General features: G+C 34.0%; 1 protein-coding gene across 2 annotated transcripts in view; it reads left to right on the top strand.

The window, feature by feature from the left end:
* Positions 1-23,265, top strand: part of Tmx3 (Thioredoxin-related transmembrane protein 3) — a 234,963-nt gene that overhangs the window by 67,043 nt on the left and 144,655 nt on the right. The window contains exon 6 of one of the 2 annotated variants that reach the window (XM_089100129.1): positions 2,744-2,767. The exons of the other annotated variant lie outside the window; for it this stretch is intronic. Coding sequence (XP_088956255.1) covers positions 2,744-2,767 — 24 coding nt within the window. The remainder of the gene's footprint in view (positions 1-2,743; positions 2,768-23,265) is intronic. 2 annotated transcript variants of the gene reach the window in all.

Genomic DNA, 23,265 nt, shown 5'->3' on the forward strand with positions numbered 1-23,265 from the left:
AAATATCGAGCTAGAGTATTTCTATTTAAATGGACTTGGTGCTTTTCCGCATTCATTTTTTATGTAAGTACATTCATAGTAAAGATTCCCTTCTCAAATGTAATAACCTACGTTAAAAGCTGTGAAAGAAATAAGTGAAATCGAAAATTAAGCTTCACTCCTGTTTCTTTGTTTGTATTTGAAGATGATATTGCTTAAAATGATAAAAAGAATATTGTTATTTTTGGGTATAATAAGTGGAGAGGTCTCTAAAGAGGTATATCCTATTTTAGTTGATCAGGAAATTCGGAAGTGGAGGTGCAAGATCAGAGCCTCTGGCTCTCTTTGTTTGTATTCTAGGGTAAAAGAGACACGGGGAAAGGAGGTATATTTTAGAGCTGGACTGTCTAGGGATGATATAATGTGGGTAATTTATTGTAGAGGTAATTTTATGCCACTTGGGGGAAGAAGAATTTTTGGAAAGGGTTGATATGAAAAGTGGTCCGTGCAGTTGCTCTTTGTGTGACAACGGTGGATCCAGGGGGCCGGAGGGATCCTGCCCCCCCCAAGTTTTTTTATAGTGCCCTCTAATTGCCCCCCCCCCTCCCCCAAGATTTTGATCACTGGCGCCCTTGTCAGTCGGGCCTCCCCCAAGGTTTTGCCTCTAGATCGCCCCTGATGTGTGGAGAGTGAGAGAAAAATGTGTCGCATTTTCTGGGGAAGTGCGAAGAGCTAAGGGATTTGAGAAAGGAAATTTTTGAAGGGAATGAGCCTTGATTAAAAAAATTGTTAGGAAATGGGTGTTTTATTTGTACTAAGAATCTGGTGCGGTGTCCCATCACGAATAAAGACTAACCCATTGTGAGGGTGTTATGGGATGACTTTGTTTGTTCGTATTATTGTTTTTGAATAGTTTTCCTTGCTTTAATCGTTTTGATCAAAAGTTTAAAATGAATCTTTTAATTTCATTTGAATGCTGTCCTCTTTTTATGGCCATGGCCTTGTTGTTTTTTTTTTGTGTCTCAAACATACTGTATACTTTAAAGGTTACCTAGGGAACAATATATTAAAAGATATAAATAAAAGGAAAAAGAAAATCCAATTTCAAGTAAAAATAAAATTTCTAAACGTAAACTTAGATACTGTACTTGGAAAAAGACAAAACTGATGGAAAACTTTGAATAACTCAATCACATTTAAAACTGAGATCGAACATTAAAAAAATACCATAATTTACGATTACAATAATGTAATCGGAATCAGAGAGAATGTGAATAACTTCGTCTACCAAGCATGAGTCCGGTTGAAAGTGCTATCGCTCGTATTTCTTAGAATGTGTTCGAACCTCAGACTTTAGCTGAACTACATTCAATTTCAAGAGTTTTACTCTCGGCAGTCACATCTACTCTGATTGTTGTATCCTCAAACTATTGTAACTCCTGTCGCTGAGTAGAGTAATCGCGTAGTCACTTAAGGATGTTGGGAATTTCGATATTGAATTTTTGACAAAGGTGGTCTTAAAGTATATAGATGGCGCCATTTTAGTTCCTCTAAAAACTTTACCTGACAATATGGCGATGGCCTTAATAAAGAAGCAAACGTGCAATGTTCGAACCTTGTCAGGTTCAAAACTACAGTCCGAACTGCGGTCTACTTGGCCATTGTCTAGTCAACTCAATAAACTACCGTATGTTTGAGTCAACCGTATATGTGTTGGTGCTGACTTCGTTATGAATGTCTTAACAAATTGCTGCAGAAATTTTGGATGCAGTTTCTCTACAGGGTTTTTTGTAGCATAATCGGCTATGAACATTTTTTTTTCTGCTTGCGCTGAAGGAATCTATGTGAGCCTTTTGGATTTTCTGAGAAATTTACGCGTAGAGTGGCATTCACATTGGATTGTTAGGTCAGTCCTTTGTTCGAGTCGAATTAAGCAAAAAAAAAAAAAAAAAAAAAAAAAAAAAAAAAAAAAAAAATTTTTGGTGTCATAACAGTGATTATTTGAATGATGAGTAAGATAGAATTTATTTGTGCTTAAAGCCCATAGGCCACGGCAAAATATATAAAACAAACAACAACTACATCGGAATTGCAAAAATCCTAATATAATCCTATAGAAACGTAGCTCTATGACCCATTGTGAGATGGAGGAATCGTGCCAAATATCCCGCACTCATAAAACGTTCATCCGCACACACTCTCACCAACCACTTAAAATCAAAACCCTCTCTGCCAAATACTTCATTTCTGCAGTCATTCAGTTCTTTACTTCCACACATCAAGTGATACTTTTGTTCAAAGCTCCGCAAATAAGACAGAAATATGGACCAGTCTTTGACCTTTCCCTCCCAATAGACTTTTTTCTTTGGCCCAGTGGCAAACTATTAGCCCTCATTTCAATTAGCAACTTTATGTACTCTTTATTTAAACTCACCTTAACCAATATGACCCAAATCTTATTTGATCTACAATAAAGACCCAGAGAAGGCGAATGAGATCACTGGACCTGCTGTGCTTGTATTTTCTGGTCCTGCAGGTTTTGTTCAACTAACCTGCTCAAATTCTGATGTTCTTTTAATTTCATGATTTGTGCAGTTTGATTTATTACTTTTCTTATACAATAAAAATACAGTTTGCAAATGTTGTTCATAAGGTTCATTGAGGATAATCTTTTTTTTTGTTGCTCATGCATGACCAGTTACGTTGAAATTTGAAAGAAATTTTACTTAGACTATGACTGTTCTTTTCTTTTCTTTGCATGAAGGAATCCTGGGAATTTTCGTCACAGGTGAAATTCTGCTGTTTTGCTTTTTATTTATTTCATTTTTGCTGTTTTGCTCCGACTATGTGCAGAGATTATGTTTTCATTTTAAAACTGTGTTTATTATTTTAAATTAGACTTTCTTTGTCTGTATTTAGAACGTCCTACTTTGAGTAGTCATTTGAGTCAAATTTAGCTTATTGTGGTTGCGACGGTAGGTGCAACCTAGTAAAGGACGAACTTTGGCCCATAATAACCCAGTGTTATTTATTTCGGAAACAAATCGCATCGAAATAAAATGTGCACCATTTAAATCGCCATGGCTGATAACCTTGTACATGGAATTACAGTCCCTTGGCTTGAACAATAAGGGAAATCACGTTTTTGCAAAGGTAGCACTGGTGTGGGCTTTTTTTCCGTTTTTTCCTCTGCTGCTAGAGGGATATTGGAACATCATAGAGAGCTGTTTAAGGGCTCATTTAAAAAAAATCCACCATTTTTTTTTTCAAAGAAAAGTAAAGAGCTACATCAAATCAAAAATAAGCAGAAATAAAGTCAAATAATCCTCCAAGTGTAAAACTTCCACAAATCACCATCAATAGATAAATAAAACCCCAAAAGAACAGAAATTACAATAAGTAACCAATTTAAACTCAAAATGAGCAGAAATTAACATGAATAGGGTCAACATCCCCAAGCCTTCTGAAGACCATAACATGATTCGTACTTCACTGAAAAAAAACAACAACAAAAAACAAATGAATATGGATTGACAGTTTAATGGATTGACAGTTCTGATGTTTATTCCTTAAAGTCTTAGTAGTTTTTGATTTGTTGAAGTTAAAAAAGTGAAAATATTCAAAATGCAGTTTTAGAGCAACATTTAGTTTTAAAGCCTAATAGGCAAATTGCATAACTGTGGGGGATTGGCATACCCAATATCTCTAGAGACATTGTCACTGGACCGTTCAACTATGCCGAGCAAAATGGCTGTCTCAAAAGTTGATTGGATGTGTTCAGAAAATTAATGGGCTTGGGAGGAGGACTGTTTGCCCTTTAATCACTTTTGACTCTTAAAAAGGGCACTTTTAGTTTGCAATCGGATTAACACCTTTAAAAGTTTCAATGATATTGCTAGCTATAACAGAGTGATGCTGCCTGTGATATTGCTTGTATGCCTTTTTGAAAACCTGCATGCATATAGTTTTTCGTTTAATTGAAACTCTCTCTAAACGTTCCCTAAAAGTTTGAAAGGTCTAACTTAATAATGTAAGCCGGTCTTGAGATATTGCTTTGTCAGTCTTTTGACAATCTACATGCCTATAATTCGTTTTGATTTAGTTCGACTTTTGCCAAAATATTCCTTGAACGCTTCTCCTTAATACCCTTGGCTTGCGTAGTAGCAATAGTTGTAGTAGCAGTAGTAGCATTAGTAGCAGTATGCACATAACATCTTAGTTTTTTTTTTTCAACATACGCTGAAATTTTCAAATTAATATCATCAACCATTCCTGAAGCATCGCTGATACGTCCTCTTGACAACCTGTGTGGGTGTAGTGTGTTTTCGATTTACTTCAATGCAGTTTTGTTCCCCAAAATTTTCTCCTTAATACCCTTAGCTTTAGTAGCAGCAGCAGTTGTACCATTTGTAATAGTATTAGGGGTAGTAGTAGTAGCAATGAAATTAGTAGTAGCAGCCCTAGCTTTAGTAGCAGTAGTAGTAGTAGTAATAGTAGCGATAATAGTACTGTCTTTTGGTCAGTTCACCATAACCCTGCAAGTTTCAACTTCACATCTGACTGTTCCTAAGATATTGCCGATACGGTCTTTTGACAAGGTGCATGTAGAGGGCGTGTTGTGATTCAGTTCACCTTCTTAGTCTTCTTCTTAAAGCTCTTGCTCGGCAGCATTGCCAGCGTAGAGGGAACCAGTCGTCAGCGCCTTCAGTCTTCTCCAGAGTGGTAGGTTCAGGGCGAGGGTTGTCGCTTCAGCCGGGTTGATGTTTCTGGAGGCGAGCCGATCACGGATGACGTCCGCCCATCTGATGCGTGGTCTTCCCTTAGGACGCCTCCAGCCGTTTGCAGCTGGGTCGAAATCGAAGATGAGTCGGGCGGGTCTCTGGGCAGGCAGACGGAGCAGATGACCATACCAACGTAGCGAGCGAGACTCAAGCTGCTCGGACAGGGGTGGGAGTTTGAAGGACCTGAGGATTTCCGAATTTTGTACCCTGTCGGGCCATCGGGAGCTTTCGATTTTTCGGAGGTGTTTCTTCTGGATGGCATCTACCTTCAGCGTCTGTGTCTGAGTCAGCGACCAAGTCTCGGCAGAATAGAGCATAACGCTGGCAACCGAAGCAGAATATATTCGTGCTTTGGTGAGACGGCTGATCTGGGGTTTATGGAAGACTGTTTTTAGAAGGCGACCGAAGACAGAGTTTGCTTTTGCCGCTCTTGCTGATATTTCGGCATCTAGGATGCCGTTTGAGCAGACAATTGAACCAAGGTAGGTAAACTGCTTAACTACCTCTACAGTTTGGCCAAAAATTTCCACAGATGACAGGGGGTTGGACGGCGTTTTCTCAACGGGCATTATCTTGGTCTTTGACCAATTTTTTTTCAGACCGAGTTTCTCAGCTGCAGAGGCCAGTGTTTGCAGAGTAGTTTTTAGGTTACTAATGTTTTCGCATATTAGCACTACGTCTTCGGCACAGTCGACGTCTGAAAGAACTCTTCCAGCAAAGTCTGTGCCAAACAGATGCACCTGCATTATTTTATTCAGGATGTGGTCTATTGCACAGTTAAAGAGCTCAGGTGCAGCGGCACATCTTTGCCAGACACCATTTTTAATTTTGAAATATCCAGAAGGCCGTCCATTTACGATCACCGCACTTTCAGTGTTATTATACAGCGCCTTCCAATTCACCTTCCAATCTCAAAATTCCCGGAAAATGGCACCTTCTTATCCTTAGACATAATTATAATAATAGTGACAGTAGTAGTATTAGTAGTACAGAGAAGAAAAATAAAATATCATATCAAAAATTTCTCCATTGTGTTTCCAAGTGCCTTCTGTAATAATCTAAATAAACCTTATTTCAATATGTGTGATATTCTCTCCAGTTTTCGGCCTCCAGTGGCTTTGTTTAGTGTTTACAGTGATGGTTGAGGTGGGGACCATGTTATTCAAAAGATTTGATTAGCCTACTTTAATAATAATAGTTTTATTTCAACCCTTCATACAAATACAGTGTAAATGCTCGAAGGAGTTATAAAAACGAAAGAGAAAAGAACGAAAAAATCACACAACGCTACAAAACAAAATTAAACTGCGATAAGTATGGAAGAGAGAAAAACAAACGGAATCAAAATCACGATTTTAATGCACAAGACTAGCCAATGGAGAGTCGTGGATTGTTCTATTTCGACTTTTGAAAGGGGTAGACAACTCAACCATTTTCTTACTTATCTCGAAAATATAGTACCTCTGCGAAACTTTTCTGAACCATATGGGAAATCCGAATAAATATTTGCAATACCGAAAAAAAATTTGAATGAATTTGGTTACGTTCGGTTTTACTAAAGCAATTCCATAGGGTTAAAAAAAAGACATGTGGCGCGAACATGGCGTTACAGAGACGACCGAGCGTAATTTTATCGAATTGACCTTTAGTTCATGCTAGCATACCGTAAGTTTTCCGCAGTTTTTCTTTAAGTGCCGCAATAACAGGATTTCAGTAGCTTTAATAGAATTCCTATATCGGAGTCCGAGATACTCAAATTTATCCTTTTGGAGAACTGTCATCCCGCAAAGACCATCAACACGATTTGGCAATGTTTCGTTGTTCAAAACGACGAATTCAGTCTTAGACGGCTCTTTTGTTAGCCCAATATCTCCAAGTGCAGACGACACGGCATTAATAGCTTTCTATAAAGATTCTAAATTGTCACATATCAAAAGTAGATCATCTGCGTAAGATAGATGACTAGCATCAACTCCATTATCTATCAAAAATTCTTCTGTCGATTTTGCCGCAGAATGTACTGCATTGTTAAATATCACAGGGCTGATTACTGAGCCTTGTTTAACACCCCTACGTATCTCTATATGTCCAGAAAGCTGTCCTGCAGCACGAATTCTTACTTGAGATTTTCGATACCATTGCCATAGACATTTACAGACAAAGGGATCAACTCCTGCCCTTAGTAGTGACAGGACTGCCTGCGAACGTAAGACAGAATCAAACGCCTTAGATATGTCTATTGCGCAGACGAATAACGGATTTTTTCGTTTCTTAAACTTTTCAACAATTGAAATAAAAGTTGCATATGCATTCTGAACACCGAGACCAGACCTGAAACCGAACCGATCGTCATCCACTTCCGCTCGCGCTGCCACTATAGGGCACCGTGTCTTCTCCAGTAACTTTGCTAGAACTGAATAAATAGTGATGGGCCTGTATGAAGAACAATCTTTAGGGTCTTTCCCCTTCTTATATATACAGTTAATGACCCCCTGACACAAACCTTGTGGGGCAGACTGTTGCGATGCTATTGCTTGGAACAATAAAGCTATGTGACTAAACAGTTTAGGGGTACCATACCTCAGATGTTCCGGCTGAGTACCATCTGCCCCAGACGATCTTCTTAAAGGAAGAAGATGAACAAAAGATTCAACACACGATGGGGTAATAGTATGCCAGTTACTGTATTAGTTTAGTCGATCAAAATGCTGCATCAGAATGTCCTGGAAATTACTTTCTAATGATGGAGGATCAGCCGCAAACATTGAACAAAAATGTTAAACCATCTATTTATTTCAATGCTATGGGGCGGCGACGAAGAAGACCGGTAGACACTTCTCGCCATGGCTGACAAGGATTGTTTTTCATTTCCCATGATAGCTCCTTAACCCGACTTCTTTTCCAGGATTTCACCTTCTTTTGATATTGGTCTTTACTCGACTTCATAATTTTAAAAACCCATCCTAAACGTGGTCTTTCACAATCAACCCAAATTTGTCTCCAAAACACATGGCGAGATTTTTCAACCTTCAAACGAGGAAAATCTAACCAGCCTCTCTTACTTTTTTCAGCTTTATTCAGCTTTATTCAGCTTTATTTTTTTGACGGATGCAGCCGTTTTCATACTATGCACCAATTCAAGCAAATACCCATTCAAATCAAGAAGCCGGTCAGATTTTACCCGCAAGAGCAAATGAAACGGAACCCTTATCTTATCTAAGTACGAATCAAGTAGCAACTGGTAAGTAAATATATCAATACGACTCCAGTTCTGTTTAGTGAACCACATGGGTCTAGAGGGAGCATATGTCTCAAAAGAACTGAGTGGTAAGTGAAAGTGAAGATGCGAATGGTCACTTAAAAGGAAGTCGTTACAAACATTAACTATCTGCCGCTGGAGATCCCCCCTATCAGTAAACACGAAATCGAGATCAGAAGTGCTATCACTATTATGTACATAGGTAAACGATCTATTTTTCTGTAGACAATAGAAATTTTGCGGCATAGTAGCATTAAAAATTTGTGAGCGACCAATGGTATTATCATTAATGTCCGTATTAAAATCACCCATAATAACACACGATTTACGGGTAAGAGCTATTCTTTCAAGTAGTTTCGACAATGACGAGCAGGCAGACGCAAACTTCTGACTCGATCTGTCATTTCTATAATTTGTAGGCATATAAACACAAACAGCAATAAAACCACTAAATTCTACCGCAAGACATACATCATTAGACTCAAACGTATTGCAATTATACTTATTTCTAACAGCTATCATTAAGCCCCCCGAGGGTCGACCCTTAGCTGGGTGGATAAAAAACTCATGATGATCAGAAGAAGTAATCAGTCTTGTGCTATTATCGTCATTAAACAGATGCTCATTAACACAAATTATATCGAAAGCACCATACACTATTGGAAGTATGTCTATTTTTTCTCTAGCACCGTTTATGTTTTGATAGAAAACACGTACTTCGCCATTTATCGAGCCGGTTTAAGATTCGATTTATTTGGCGCAGCTTGGTCTGGAGTTGTACCACGAGCTGCATTTTTCAGGTTCGGGCAACGAAAGCTGTTACTTGCATTGTTGGATCCGCAGTTGGCACATTTGAGCATATCTGAGGTGCACTCGGAGTAGCTATGATCACCGGCACACTTGCTACATTTAGTGTCCTTCGGACACTGGTTTGCACGATGACCAAAACCTTCTTTGATTCCAAACTTGAGAGCCAGATCGAAGTCAATCTTAGTAACGAACGTGAGCTGGACAACTGAGGAATTTCCAAAGCGCTTGGTTTGGGAAACACCGCTAATTAGGTTGGAAATAGCTGAAACGTCGTAATCTTTGTCAATGTAAATGATCCCGAGGTATTCTGAACGCAGTACCTTGCTACGGATATTTTGCTCGCCTTGGGCCCCGGAGGCGACAGCACTTGCGGATGTTTCGTCTTTCATATGAAGAAATAGCCTGTCTCTTCGTTGTTCGATTCTGTCTATTTTATCAGTGGGTCCAATTTTCCTCAAGAACTCCTTTGACTTGGTAGGATTAGCACTCAAGGTTGCAGGCAGATTCGACAAAACAATTGGGATAGTCCTTTCTGGTCGGGGCAGAGATGGCCACATTGGTGGCTGGTTCTCTGAGCTAGGTACTGCAGAGGTTTCATGCTTCTCTACAAGAAAACTTAGCATCGCTTTACAATCATTCAATCGGGAGGCAACAATCGTACTCGCATCCTCAGGAATGGTGGGAACGTCAGCTGGGTCGAAAATGACAAAACGAGGAGTCAGAATTTCATTTGCGAACCTTTATGACACAACCTCATAAATATTGCCATACAAGGCAGAAGCTGGTTGATAGCCCTTACGACTCTGGTCAATGTTTTTGTCGAGCACTGTTTTACATATATCAATAGCGTCTTTCAGAGTTTTATTTGAGAACAACTTCGACTGCCCGATAACAATATTCTTATTCGTTTTCTTTTCCACATGCCTCTGTTTAAAGTTCAACACCGGACTTAAAACCACGATATTTTCCGTCATTCTTGATCCAGCTATCACCCCAAAGACGAGGGAAGCGTCAGCCCCCCCCCCCTTCACCTTATCCCCGCATTTTAAGGGAGACTCTCCCGGCAGGTACAGCTGCACTTGCCACGGGTTTACTGCCCCTCTTCTGCTTGTCAATTAGGGTTGCGCAAAATTGAAACCAGCACAAATCTATTTTTGTGAAGTGTAAATAAATGTCCATAAACTAGGTCAGTAGATTACAAGATTTTTTAACCGTAAAAAAATGTTTTGAAAGAATGGTCACACAATTAACTCCAGTCTCTGAATTAATTTGAGATCCTACCGAGTTTCAAGTTAATAAAATCCAGAAGAGGTTATCACATTCAAGACTAATTGAAGACTGATAACTTTGTGAAATTTTAACCCAGATTGTGGGACAAAAAATTTCTTGATCAAACTCTACAAATAATGAAAGGGGCATTATCTTTGATTTCGCTAAGGAACATTTTGGCAGAAGCATGATTGGCAAGACCTATTCCAGAATTAACTATGTTATGCACTGAGTATTTTGTATTATGTGCGATTTACTTGTTGTCTTTGTACGTAAACCTATTGAATTGAAAAATTTAATTGAACTGATCTTTTAATTTCCAGTTTATTCATAGCTGCAGGTTTTTCACAAGTTTTTTTTTTCTGAGCTATAAGAAACACGCAACATGTGCTTCAATTTTTTACTATCAAACAGTTTGTGGTAACGAACTGTAAGTAAGGAGCGTCTCGGCCCAATAGTAACTGAAACTCTAAAGACTGGAAATTTGATATCAACAGGTACATCAGAAAAATCGGCCTATTATGTTGATTTTAAATATATAAGAAGATTCATTAAGTTTTGTTTTTCCCATCAAAAGCTACGAGCCTGACAAAACTAAAAGTAAAGGAATCTTAATGAAAATCACACTATCAGATTCAACGTATCAGAGCACCCTACTGTAGAAGTATCAAACTCCCTTCTGGAAAAGTGTGAAACTTTGTATTTTTGCAAGAAAGGTCACGGATGCGTGTTTATTCATTTTTTCCCCCAAGGGGTGGTCGTATCCAACGAATAGTCCTATAATATCGGGAGAGCGCTCTTTCGAACGCAAATTAAAAGTTCTAGTGTCCTTTTTAAGTGACCAAAAATATTGGAGGGCAGCTAGCCACCCTCTGACGCCATTTTCCGATCAAAGTTTTGAGGTAGCCATTTTATTCAGCATAGTTGAAAGGCTCAGTAAATATGCCTGTGGGGATAACATAACCCCTCGTCCTCACAGCTCGCGGGGAAAGGGTTGTAAATTATTATGTTTGCCCATTGTTTATGTATAGTATTTCTTATTAGGAAGTGTTCATACATTTTTCGGGGGGATTTTTTCCTGGTGGGCTGGCTCAATTTTGTATGTGGAGATGTTCCGGGGTATTTGCCCGGGTGAAATTTTCAGCCGGGCTGGAAATGTCTGGAGGATTTTTCCGTGGCGATGGGTTTTGCGGAACAAATTCTCTATGGAGAAATTTCCCGTGGGGTAAGTTGTCCATGGGACAATTTTTCGCGGTAGCAACTTCCGATCGGGGTAGGGGATCACCGGTAAAAATTTTCCTCGGAAGGAGGGATTTTTGGTATGATTTAAAATACGATTATAAATTAAAGTCTTTTTCAATAATGTGAAAGAGGCTTGATACCTGCCATTGATTTGCGTTACTTCGCAACAACCCATCCCCCCCATATCACGCAATGGAGAATATATTTTTCATTTGAGCAGCTGCAGGAAATACTTTATTTTTATTCTTTATTTTCGTTTCGTAGATTGGAGATACCAAATTATGCTTCTTATTCTTTGTGCATTTCTTATGCATGTTTCAAGCTTGAAGAAACGAAAATAAACGTTAATTTTTTGTTCATATTCTTACAAGTAACTTTCAAGTTCATATTCTTACAGGCCAAAATAGTTCCTGTCATCATTTAAATGAATTAAGTTAACTGGAAATATGCAAAGCAGCCTCTTTAAATTTCAGCTCGTCTTTTGCTAATTTATGATTATTAAACCTTATTTGCTTGAACTTTATTCATAAAAGCATGTCTGAATTTTTTTTTTACTTTTTCTTCACATCAGCCACTATTGACCCTGTGCAAGGAATTTTTCGTTTCTTTCAGAGTGGTAGTATTTTAAGAACTTATTGGAAGTAAAAGAATACCTCTAATTTTATGGGGTTTTTTTCTTAGAGACTGTTCTTCCGTTTTTTACAAAAAGTCTTGTATTTTTTTTCCTTCAATATGCCCTACATATATCAGATGAGTCAAGCTGATGTGTAAATAGAAACTGTTACAGGAGAGGATATTATTGAAAAAAAAGCTCTTGTGTTAAACAAAAGAAACTTCAGACAATGGCCCTCTAAAAAAGAAAAGACTATTAAAAAGTTAAGTTTCTTTGCATCTGTATTACAATGAGTGCGCGTAGGTGTTAAGGATATTTGGCGTATTGAAGTTGATTTGTCTTCTATTGATTTGAAAGTTAGTATGCCTATCTCACTGTATAGAGATAATTAGCAGTAAGTTCACCGCAGATGATTTCTGGCTCTTCATTCTCGGTGCGAACAAACAGCTCCTCTCATTTGATCTGCCATCAGTGGTCCAATTACCCTAGAACACTTATTTTCGGAGAAACTTTCTCAAAATGCCTTTGAAACCAACTCGAGTCTTCGAAACCTACTTGTAATTCCTAAAAACATCTAATAATAACACTGCACTACTAATTACCGATTTTCATATATGTATTGGAATAAACTAATTTAAAGTTAGTTTCTTTAAAATTTAGCGTTCCAACGTTGAAGCTAAGTTTCGCGTTCAAGAGAAATCTGACTTGTCTACAGCAGAAAGGCCTTATTGACTCGTGACGGGAGTCCATATATGGGCATAGAGTCCCTAGGGAGAACACATGTGCTGTCAGTTCGACGGTGGCTCCATATATGGGCATAGAGTCCCTAGGGAGAACACCTGTGCTGTCAGTCGTGACGGGGCACCATATATGGGCATGGAATCCCCAGGGAGAACACGTTTCCGAAAAATTGTCTCTGGGCGAAGTCTATTAATGTCTTTGATGTATTTCCAAGGAGAATTGTTTCTAGGCGAATGTTTATTAATGTCTTTGGAGTTCTTCCAGGAGAATTGTTTCCGGGCAAATGTTTTGATCTTAGAAATGAAGAGATTAACTCGGGAAAGGGTTTCCTAGTAATTTGAAATGTGACAGCGCAGGGATGCCAAAAACAAAAGGAACACGCTGAAATTACGTTTAGGGGTTATTTGGGCGAAATCGATTTAGACATTTTAGGGAATTATTTCGGCGAAACAGTTAGAAACATTTTAAAAGATTATTTTAGAAGAGGTTTTAGAAGAGGATTTGGGGGTGAAACTCTGTGGTCGTTATAATACACAAGTTCCATTTGAACAGTGTCGTGAGGTCCTCTACCCCAACCCCAAAGGGCTCCGGTCCCCCAACCCCGACCCCGAAGGAAGCCCCCGGTCCTCAAAGGTCCCCCGGTGCCCCGAAGGGTCCCCGGCGTCCCAAAGGCTCCTGAGCCCCCATTTTTTAATACTTTTTTAAGGCTTTATTATATCTTTTCAGAACAAGTTATTTTCTTAATGTCCATCCTAAACCCATTTTACAAGTTGAAGTACCCATCCTTTTCAACCCCAACTTTACTATGCTGCTTTTTTGAATAATTCAACACCAAGCAATACTTTTAAAAGGCATTTCAGATCAATTTCTTTTCTTAATGTCCCTCCTAAACCAATTTTAAAAATTGAAGTACCCATCCTTTTTACACACAACTTTACTTTACAGCTTTTTGAATGCTCCAAGACCAAGCAATACTTTTCAAAGGGCATTTCAGAACAATTTCTTTTCTTAATGTCCTTCCTAAACCCATTTTACAAGTTGAAGTACCCATCCTTTTCACACAAAACTTTACTTTATAAGTTTTTTATGTGTGTGTAAGTTTTTTTTTGTATGTGTGTAAGTTTTTGTGTGTGTGTGTAAGTTTTTGTGTGTGTGTGTAAGTTTCTGTGTGTGTAAGTTTTTGTGTGTGTGTAAGTTTCTTTGTGTGTGTGTAAGTTTTTGTGTGTGTGTAAGTTTTTTTGTGTGTGTGTAAGTTTTTATGTGTGTGTAAGTTTTTTTGCGTGTGTTTAAGTTTTTGTGTGTGTCTAAGTTTTTTTTTGTGTGTGGGTAAGTTTTTGTGTATGTGTAAGTTTTTGTGTGTGTAAATTTTTGTGTGTGTGTAAGTTTTTGTGTGTGTGTGTTTAAGATTTTTTTTGTGTGTGTGTGTGTATATTTTTTTTTTTTGTTTTTTTTAGTTTTTTTTTTGTGTCTGTAAGTTTTTTTGTTTGTGTATTTTTTTGTGTGCGTGTAAGTTTTTATGTGTGTGTAAGTTTTTGTGTGTGTTTAAGTTTTTGTGTGTATGTGTAGTTTTTTATGTGTGTGTGTAAGTTTATGTGTGTGTGTTTGTTTTTTTTTTTGTGTTTAAGTTTTTGTGTGTTTGTTTGTTTTTGTTTTTGTGTCTAATTTTTTGTGTGTGTGTTTAATTTTTTGTGTGTGTATAAGTTTTTGTGTGTTTTTTATTTTGTGTGTGTGTGTGTTTTTTTTTGTTTTTTAGTTGTTGTGTGTGTGTAATTTTATATGTTTAAGTTTTTGTGTTTTTGTTTATTTTTGTGTGTGTGTGTAATTTTATGTTTTTGTGTATTTCTTTTTGTGTTTAAGTTTTTATGTTTGTGTAAGTTTTTTCTGTGTAAGTTTTTGTGTGTGTGTATTTTTTGTTTTTTTTTTTTAGTTTTTTGTGTGTTTGTGTATTTTTTTTTTTGTGTGTAAGTTTTTTTTTGTATGTATGTTTTTGTTTGTGTGTGTGTTTATGTTTATTTGTGTGTGTTTTTTTTTTTGTGTGTGTAATTTTTTGTGTGTGTGTTTTAGTTTTTTTGTGTGTGTTTGTTTTTGTGTGCGTGTTAGTTTTTGTGTGTGTGTGTGTAAGTTTTTGTGTGTGAGTTAGGTTCTGTGTGTGTGTAGGTTTATGTGTGTGTTAGTTTTTGTGTGTGTGTTAGATTTTGTGTGTGTTTCTGTGTTTATGTGTGTGTATGTTTTTGTGTGTTTGTAAGTTTGTGTGTGTGTGTAAGTTTTTGTGTGTGTGTGTAAGTTTTTGTATGTCTGTAAGTTTTTGTGTGTGTATAAGTTTTTTTGTGTGTGTAAGTTTTTGTGTGTTTAAGTTTTTATGTGTGTGTAAGTTTCTGTGTGTGTGTGTGTAAGATCTTATGTGTGTGTAAGTTTCTGTGTGTGTGTGTTTCAGTTTTTGTGTGTGTGTAAGTTTTTGTGTGTGTGTAAGTTTTTGTGTGTGTGTACGTTTTTGTGTGTGTGTAAGTTTTTATGTGTGTGTAAGTTTCTGTGTGTGTGTGTGTAAGTTTTTGTGTGAGTGTAAGTTTCTGTGTGTGTGTGTGTCTGTGTTTGTGTGTTGTGTGTTTGTGTGTTTGTTTTTTTGTGTTTTTGTGTGTTTTTTTGTTTGGTTTTGTTTGTGTGTTTGTGTGTGTGTGTGTAAGTTTTTGTGTGTGTGTGTAAGTTTTTTTGTGTGTGTTAGTTTTTTTTTTGTGTGTGTGTAAGTTTTTGTGTGTGTAAGTTTTTTTGTGTGTGTAAGTTTTTGTGTATGTGTAAGTTTTTGTGTGCGTGTTTAATTTTTTGTGTGTGTGTGTTTATTTTTATTTGTGTTTTTAATTTTTTGTGTGTGTTTTTCTTTGTTTTTGTGTGTGTAAGTTTGTGTTTGTGTGTAAGTTTTTGTGTTTGTGTTTTTTTGTGTTTGTTTTTAATTTTTTTTTTGTGTGTGTTATTTTTTTTGTGTGTGTAAGTTTTTGTTGTGTATTTAAGTTTTTTTTTTTTTTCACTTTTTTTTTTTTTTTTAATTTTTTTGTGTGTGTGTAATTTTTTGTGTGTGTGTTTTATTTTTTGTTTGTGTTTCTGTTTTTGTGTGTGTGTTTGTTTTTTTTTGTGTGTGTGTATGTTTTTGTGTGTGTGTTAGTTTGTGTGTGTGGGTTTTTTTATATTTGTGTGTTATTTTTTGTGTGTGTGTAATTTTTTTTGTTTGGTTTTTTTTTTATGTTTGTGTTATTTTTTATGTTTTTTTTATTTTTTTTTTTTATGTTAGTTTTTGTGTGTGTGTTATTTTTTTTGTGTGTGTAAGTTTTTTTGTGTGTGTGTAAGTTTTTGTGTGCGTGTAAGTTTTTTTGTGTGTGTAAGTTTATGTGTGTTTGTTTAAGTTTTTGTGTGTTTAAGTGTTTTTTTTTTTGTGTGTTTGTGTAATTAATTGTTTGTTTTTTAGTTTTTTTGTGTGTTTTTTTTTGTGTGTGTGTAAGTTTTTGTGTGTGTCTATTTTTGTTTGTGTTTGTTTAAGTTTTTGTGTGTGTAAGTTTGTGTGTGTGTGTGTGTTATTTTTTGTATGTGTGTAAGTTTTTGTGTGTGTGTATGTTTTTTTGTTTTGTTCTTAGTTTTGTGTGTTTGTAGGTTTTTTTGTGTGTGTGTAAGTTTTTGTGTGTGTGTAATTTTCTTGTGTGTGTGTAAGTTTTTTTTTCTGTGTGTAAGTTTTTGGGTAATTTTTCTTGTGTGTGTTAGTTTTTGTGTGTGTGTGTAAGTTATTTTGTTTTAGTTAGTTTTTGTGTTTGTGTAAGAGTTTTTGTATGTGTAAGTTTTTTTGTGTGTGTGTAATTTTTTATGTGTTTGTAAGTTTTTTTGCGTGTGTGTAAGTTTTTGTGTGTGTCTAAGTTTTTTTTTGTGTGTGGGTAAGTTTTTGTGTATGTGTAAGTTTTTGTGTGTGTAAATTTGTGTGTGTGTGTAAGTTTTTGTGTGTGTGTGTGTGTGTGTTAGTTTTTTTTGTTTGTGTGTAATTTTTTTTGTGTGTTTTTTAGTTTTTTTTTGTTTGTAATTTTTTGTGTGTGTAATTTTTTATTTGTGTTTAAGTTTTTGTGTGTGTGTAAGTTTTTTTGTTTATGTTTATGTTTTTATGTGTGTGTGTTTTTTTTTGTGTTTTTTTTAGTTTTTGTGTGTGTTTTTTTTTTTTTTTGTGTGTGTGTATGTTTTTTTTTGTGTTTGTAAGTTTTTGTTTGTGTATAAGTTTTTGTGTGTGTGTGTTTAAGTTTATGTGTGTAATTTTTTTTGTGTGTGTAAGTTTTTGTGTGTAAGTTTTTGTGTGTGTGTAAGTTTGTGTGTGTGTGTGTAAGTTTTTTTGTGTGTGTGTAAGTTTTTTTGTGTGTAAGTTTTTTTGTGTTTGTTAGTTTTTTTTTTGTCTGTAATTTTTGTGTGTGTGTGTAAGTTTTTTGTTTGTATTGAAGTTTTTTTTGTGTGTGTTTAATTTTTTGTGTGTGTGTAAGTTTTTGTGTGTATGTTATTTTTTGTGTGTGTGTGTGTGTAAGTTTGTGTGTGTGTGTATGTTTTTTTGTGTGTGTAAGTTTGTGTGTGTGTGTGTTAGTTTCTTTTTGTGTTTAAGTTTTTGTGTGTGTGTGTAAGTTTATGTGTGTGTAAGTTTTTGTGCGTGTTAGTTTTTTGTGTGTCTGTAAGGTTTTTTGTGTGTGTAAGTCTGTGTGTCCTCGTAAGTTTTTGTGTGTGTGTATGTTTGTGTGTGTGTGCAAGTTGTTGTGTGTGTGTAAGTTTTTTTGTGTGTGTAAGTTTTTTTGTGTGTGTGTAATTTTTTGTATTTGTGTAAGTTTTTGTGTGTGTGTAAGTTTTTTTGTGTGTGTAAGTTTTTGTGTGTGTGTATGTTTTTATGTGTTTGTAAGTTTCTGTGTGTTTGTGTTTGTAAGTTCTTATGTGTGTGTAAGTATCTGTGTGTGTGTGTAAGTTTTTGTGTGTGTGTAAGTTTTTGTGTGTGTGTTATTTTTTTTGTGTGTGTTCGTTTTTGTGTGTGTAAGTTTGATTGTGTGCGTAAGTTTCTGTGTGTGTTTGTGTAAGCTCTTATGTGTGTGTAAGTTTCTGTGTGTGTGTGTGTGTTTTTGTGTGTGTATTTGTGTGTGTTTGATATTGTGTGTGTGATTGTTTGTGGGTTTTTTTGTGTTTTTTTGTGTGTGTTTGTTTGTGTGTGTTTTGGTGTTTGTGTGTGTTTTTTTTTTTGTTTGTTTTTGTGTGTGTTTTTTTTTGTGTGTGTTTGTTAGTTTTTGTGTGTGTGTAAGTTTTTGTGTGTGTGTTATTTTTTTTTAGTGTGTGTAAGTTTTGTGTAAGTTTTTTTTTGTGTGTAAGTTTTTGTGTGTGTGTAAGTTTTTGTGTGTGTCTGTGTAATTTTTTGTGTGTGTGTGTAATTTTAATTGTGTGTGTAAGTTTTTGTTTGTGTGTTCAATTTTTTTTTTGTGTGTATGTTTTTGTGTGTGTGTGTGTGTGTTAGTTTGTGTGTGTGTGTGTAATTTTTTGTGTGTGTGTAATTGTTTTTGTGTTTTTTAGTTTTTGTGTGTGTGTAAGTTTTTGTGTGTGTGTAAGTTTTTTGTGTTTATGTAATTTTTTTGTGTGTGTTAGTTTTTTTTGTGTATTTTAGTTTTTGGTGTGCGTTTTCTTTTTTTTGAGTGTGTGTTATTTTTTGTGTATGTGTATGTTTTTGTGTGTTTTTAAGTTTTTTTTTGTGTGTGTGTTTTTTTTTGTGTGTGTGTATGTTTTTGTTTGTTTATGAATTTGTGTGTTTTTGTAAGTTTTTGTGTGTGTGTAAGTTTTTGTGTGTGTGTAATTATTTCTGTGTTTGTAATTTTCTATTTTTTAGTATTTTTTTATTTGTATTTTATTTTTTTTTTGTGTGTAAGTTTTTGTGTGTGTGTGTAAGTTTTTGCGTGTGTGTAAGTTTTTATGTGTGTGTAAGTTTCTGTGTGTTTGTGTAAGTTTTTGTGTGTGTAAGTTTTTTTTTGTGTGTGTGTGTGTAAGTCATTGTGTGTGTGTTTGTTTTTGTGTGTGTGAGTTTTTTTGTGTGTTTTAGTTTTTGTGTGTTTGTTTTTTTTTTTGTGTGTTTTTTTTTTTGTGTGTGTGTAAGTTTTTGTGTGTGTGTGTAAGTTTTTGTTTTTGTGTAAGTTTTTTTGTGTGTGTAAGTTTTTTGTTTTGTTTGATAGTTTTTTTTTGGGTTTATTTTTTTTTGTTTTTGAAATTTTTTTTGTGTGTTTAATTTTTTTGTGTTTTTGTAAGTTTTTGTGTGTGTGTGTAATTTCTTTTTTGTGTGTGTAAGTTTTTGTTTGTATTATTGTGTGTGAGTAATTTTTTGTGTGTGTGTGTAGTTTTTTTTGTGTGTTTGAGATTATTTGGTTGTGTTATTTTTTAATAATGTGTAATTTTTTGTGTGTGTGTGTAAGTTTTTGTGTGTGTGTTTGTAAGATTTTGTGTGTGTGTGTAAGTTTATGTGTGTGTTTCAGTTTTTGTGTGTTTGTAAGATTTTGTGTTTGTAAGTTTTTGTGTGTGTAAGTTTTTGTGTGTGTGTAATTTTTTTTTGTGTGTGTAAGTTTTTTTGTGTGGTTATGTTTTTTTTTGTGTGTATGTTTTTGTGTGTGTGTAAGTTATTGTGTATGTGTTAGTTTTTTTTGTGTGTGTAAGTTTTTGTGTGTGTGTAAGTTTTTGTGTGTGTTTAAGTTTTTGTGTGTGTATAAGTTTTTTTGTGTTTGTAAGTTTTTTTGTGTGTGTTTAATTTTTTTTGTGTGTGTATGTTTTTGTGTGTGTGTAAGTATTTTTGTGAGTGTAAGTTTTTGTGTGTGTGTAATTTTTTGTGTGTGTGTAAGTTTTTTTGTGTGTGTGTAAGTTTTTTTGTGTGTTTAAGTTTGTGTGTGTTTGTTATTTTTTGTTTGTTTGTTTATTTTTTGTGTTATTTTTTTTGTGTGTTTTATTTTGTTTGTGTGTTTTAGTTTGTTTGTGTTTTTTTAAGTGTTTTTGTGTGTGTGTAAGTTTATGTGTGTTTGTAAGTTTTTTTGTGTGTGTGTGTGTAAGTTTTTTTGTGTGTGTGTGTGTAATTTTTTGTGTGTGTGTGTATTTTTTTGTATGTTTGTTATTTTTTTTGTTTGTGTAATTTTTTGTATGTGTGTTAGTTTTTTGTGTGTGTGTAATTATTTGTGTTTTTGTAAGTTTTTTTTGTGTATGTAAGTTTTTTTTGTGTGTTACTTTTTTTTTTGTATTTAATTTTTGTGTGTGTGTGTAAGTTTTTTTGTGTGTTTTTATTTTTTTGTGGTTTTTTTTGATTTTTTGTTGTTGTAATTTTTTTTTTGTGTGTGTGTTTTTTTGTTTGTTTTTGTTAGTTTGTGTGTGTGTGTGTGTATTTTTTTGTGTGTGTGTATGTATTTGTATTTTTTTTAGTTTGTTTGTTTGTGTAAGTTTTTATGTGTGTTTAAGTTTTTGTGTGTGTGTAAGTTTTTATGTGTGTGTAAGTTTTTTTGTGTGTAAGTTTTTATGTGTTTGTAAGTTTTTTTTGTGTCTGTGTAAGTTTTTGTGTGTGTGTAAGTTTCTTTGTGTGTATGTAAGTTTTTGTGTGTGTAAGTTTTTGTGTGTGTGTAAGTTTTTGTGTGTGTGAGTTTTTGTGTGTGTGTAAGTTTTTGCGTGTGTGCAAGTTTTTTGTGTGTGTGTGTAAGTTTTTTTGTGTGTAAGTTTTGTGTGTGTGTGTGTATATTTGTATGTTTGTGTTTGTTTTTTTGTGTGTGTGTAAGTTTTTGTGTGTGTGTAATTTTTTTTGTTTGCGTGTTAGTTTTTGTGTGTGTGTACTTGTTTTTGTGAGTTTAATTTTTTTTGGGTGTGTAAGTTTTTTTTGTGTGTGTAAGTATTTTTGTGTGTTTAAGTTTTTTTGTGTGTGTGTTAGTTTTTTTGTTTGTGTTAGTATTTTTGTGTGTATGTGTTAGTTCTTGTGTGTGTGTGAGTTTTTTTGTGTGTGTGAGTTTTTGTGTGTGTGTGTGTAAGTTTTTTTGTGTGTGTTTGTAAGTTTTTGTGTGTGTGTTTAAGTTTTTGTGTGTGTGTAAGTTTTTGTGTGTGTATAATTTTTTTTGTTTGTTTTATTTTTTTTGTTTGTGTGTAAGTTTATTTGTGTGTGTAAGTTTTTTTTTGTGTGTAAGTTTTTGTGTGCGTGTTAGTTTTTTGTGTGTGTGGAAGTTTTTGTGTGTGTGTGTAAGTTTGTGTGTGTGTGTAAGTTTTTATTTGTGTTTTAGTTTTTGTGTGTGTGTATGTTTTTGTGTGTGTGTATGAGTTTGTGTGTGTGTAATTTTTTGTGTTTATGCGTGTAAGTTTTTGTGTGTGTGTATGTTTTTGTGTGTGTGTAAGTTTTTTTGTGTGTGTGTATGTTCTTTTGTATGTGTAAGTTTTTTTGTGTGTGTCGATATCAATTCTATTTTCCTAAAATAATATAAAATTTTCCACTTCAATTCAGATTTTTCTCAAAGAGATGAAAAAATTTAAAATACTGTTCTAAATTTTTCATAGCAGATAGAAAAATTCAAGTTTTTTTCTGAACTTTAGTAAAGAAAATAATTCAGTTACAATTTCTCCAGAGAAAATAAAAATCTTCCACTTCAGTTTTAAGTTCACCAAGACATGAAAAATTTAAAGTTCACTTCTAAATTTTTCCGTAGAAGATAGGAAAAGTTATACTATGATTCTTATTATTTTCCATGAAGATAAAAGTTTCACTTTAATTTTAAATTTTCTTAAATTCAATTCCGACCTTTCTCAAAGAGATGAAAAAATTTAAAGTTCTGTTCCAAACATTTTCCCGGAAGAAGAAAAGTTCAACTTCGATTCTGAATTTTCTCAATGAAAATGAAATAAACTATTGATCAATTTTATTTTACTAAAATAACATAAAAATTTTACACTTCATTCAGATTTTTCTCAGAGAGGAATATATTTAAAATACTGTACCAAATTTTTCATAGAAGATAGAAAAGTTCAAGTTCTCTTCTGAATTTTACCAAAGAACACAAAACAATTCTAATTTCTCCAGAGAAAATAAAAAGCTTCCACAGATTATTTTCCATGAAGATAAAAAGTTTCACTTTAATTCTAAATTTTCTTAAATTCAATTCCGACCTTTCTCAAAGAGATGAAAAAATTTAAAGTTCTGTTCCAAATATTTTCCCGGAAGAAGAAAAGTTAAACTTCGATTCTGAATTTTCTCAATGAAAATGAAATAAGTTATTGATCAATTCTATTTTCCTAAAATAATATAAAATTTTACACTTCAATTCAGATTTTTCTCAAAGAGATGAAAAAATTTAAAATACTGTCCAAATTTTTCTTAGAAGATAGAAAAGTTCAAGTTCTCTTCTGAATTTTACCAAAGAACATAATTCAATTCTAATTTCTCCAGAGAAAATAAAAAGTTTCCACTTCAGTTTTAAGTTGACCAAGACATAAAAAATTTAAAGTTCAGTTCTAAATTTTTCCATAGAAGATAGGAAAAGTTATACTGTGATTGTGATTATTTTCTGTGAAGATGAAAATTTTCACTTTAATTCTAAATTTTCTTAAATTCAGTTCCGAATTTTCAAATAGAGATGAAAAAGTTTAAAGTTCTGTTCCAAATTTTTCATTGAAGATAGGAAAAGTTATACTTTGATCGTGAATATTCAAGTTCTCTTCTGAATTTTACCAAAGAACATAATTCAATTCTAATTTCTCCAAAGAAAATAAAAAGCTTCCACTTCAGTTTTAAGTTCACCAAGACATAAAAAATTTAAAGTTCAGTTCTAAATTTTTCCGTAGAAGATATAAAAAGTTATACTATGATTGTGATTATTTTCTAAGAAGATAAAAAGTTTCACTTTAATTCTAAATTTTCTTAAATTCAATTCCGACTTTTCTCAATGAGATGAAAAAATTTAAAGTTCTCTTCCAAATATTTTCCCGGACGAAGACAAGTTCAACTTCGATTCTGAATTTTCTCAATGAAAATGAAATAAGTTATTGATCAATTCTATTTTCCCAAAATAATATAAAAAGTTTCCACTTCAGTTTAGATTTTTCTCAAAGAGTCGAAAAAATTTTAAATACTGTTCCAAATTTTTCATAGAAGATAGAAAAGTTCAAGTTCTCTTCTGAATTTTACCAAAGAACACAATTCAATTCTAATTTCTCCAGAGAAAATAAAAAACTTCCACAGATTATTTTCCATGAAGATAAAAAAAAAAATTCCATAGAAGATAGGAAAAGTTATACTATGATTGTGATTATTTTCTATGAAGATAAAAAATTTCACTTCAATTTTAAATTTTCTCAAAGAAGTGAAGAAAAGTTCAACTTCGATTCTGAATTTTCCCAATGAAAATGAAATAAGTTATTGATCAATTCTATTTTCCCAAAATAATATAAAAATTTTCCACTTCAGTTCAGATTTTTCTCAAACATATTAAAAAATTTAAAATACTGTTCTAAATTTTTTCATATAATATAGAAAAGTTCAAGTTCTCTTCTGAATTTTACAAAAGAACAAAATTCATTTCTAATTTCTC

The sequence above is a fragment of the Artemia sp. Qi Xiang Cuo genome, chromosome 14, assembly GCF_049724085.1.
Source record: "Artemia sp. Qi Xiang Cuo chromosome 14, ASM4972408v1, whole genome shotgun sequence".
NCBI classification, from domain to species: domain Eukaryota; kingdom Metazoa; phylum Arthropoda; class Branchiopoda; order Anostraca; family Artemiidae; genus Artemia; species Artemia sp. Qi Xiang Cuo.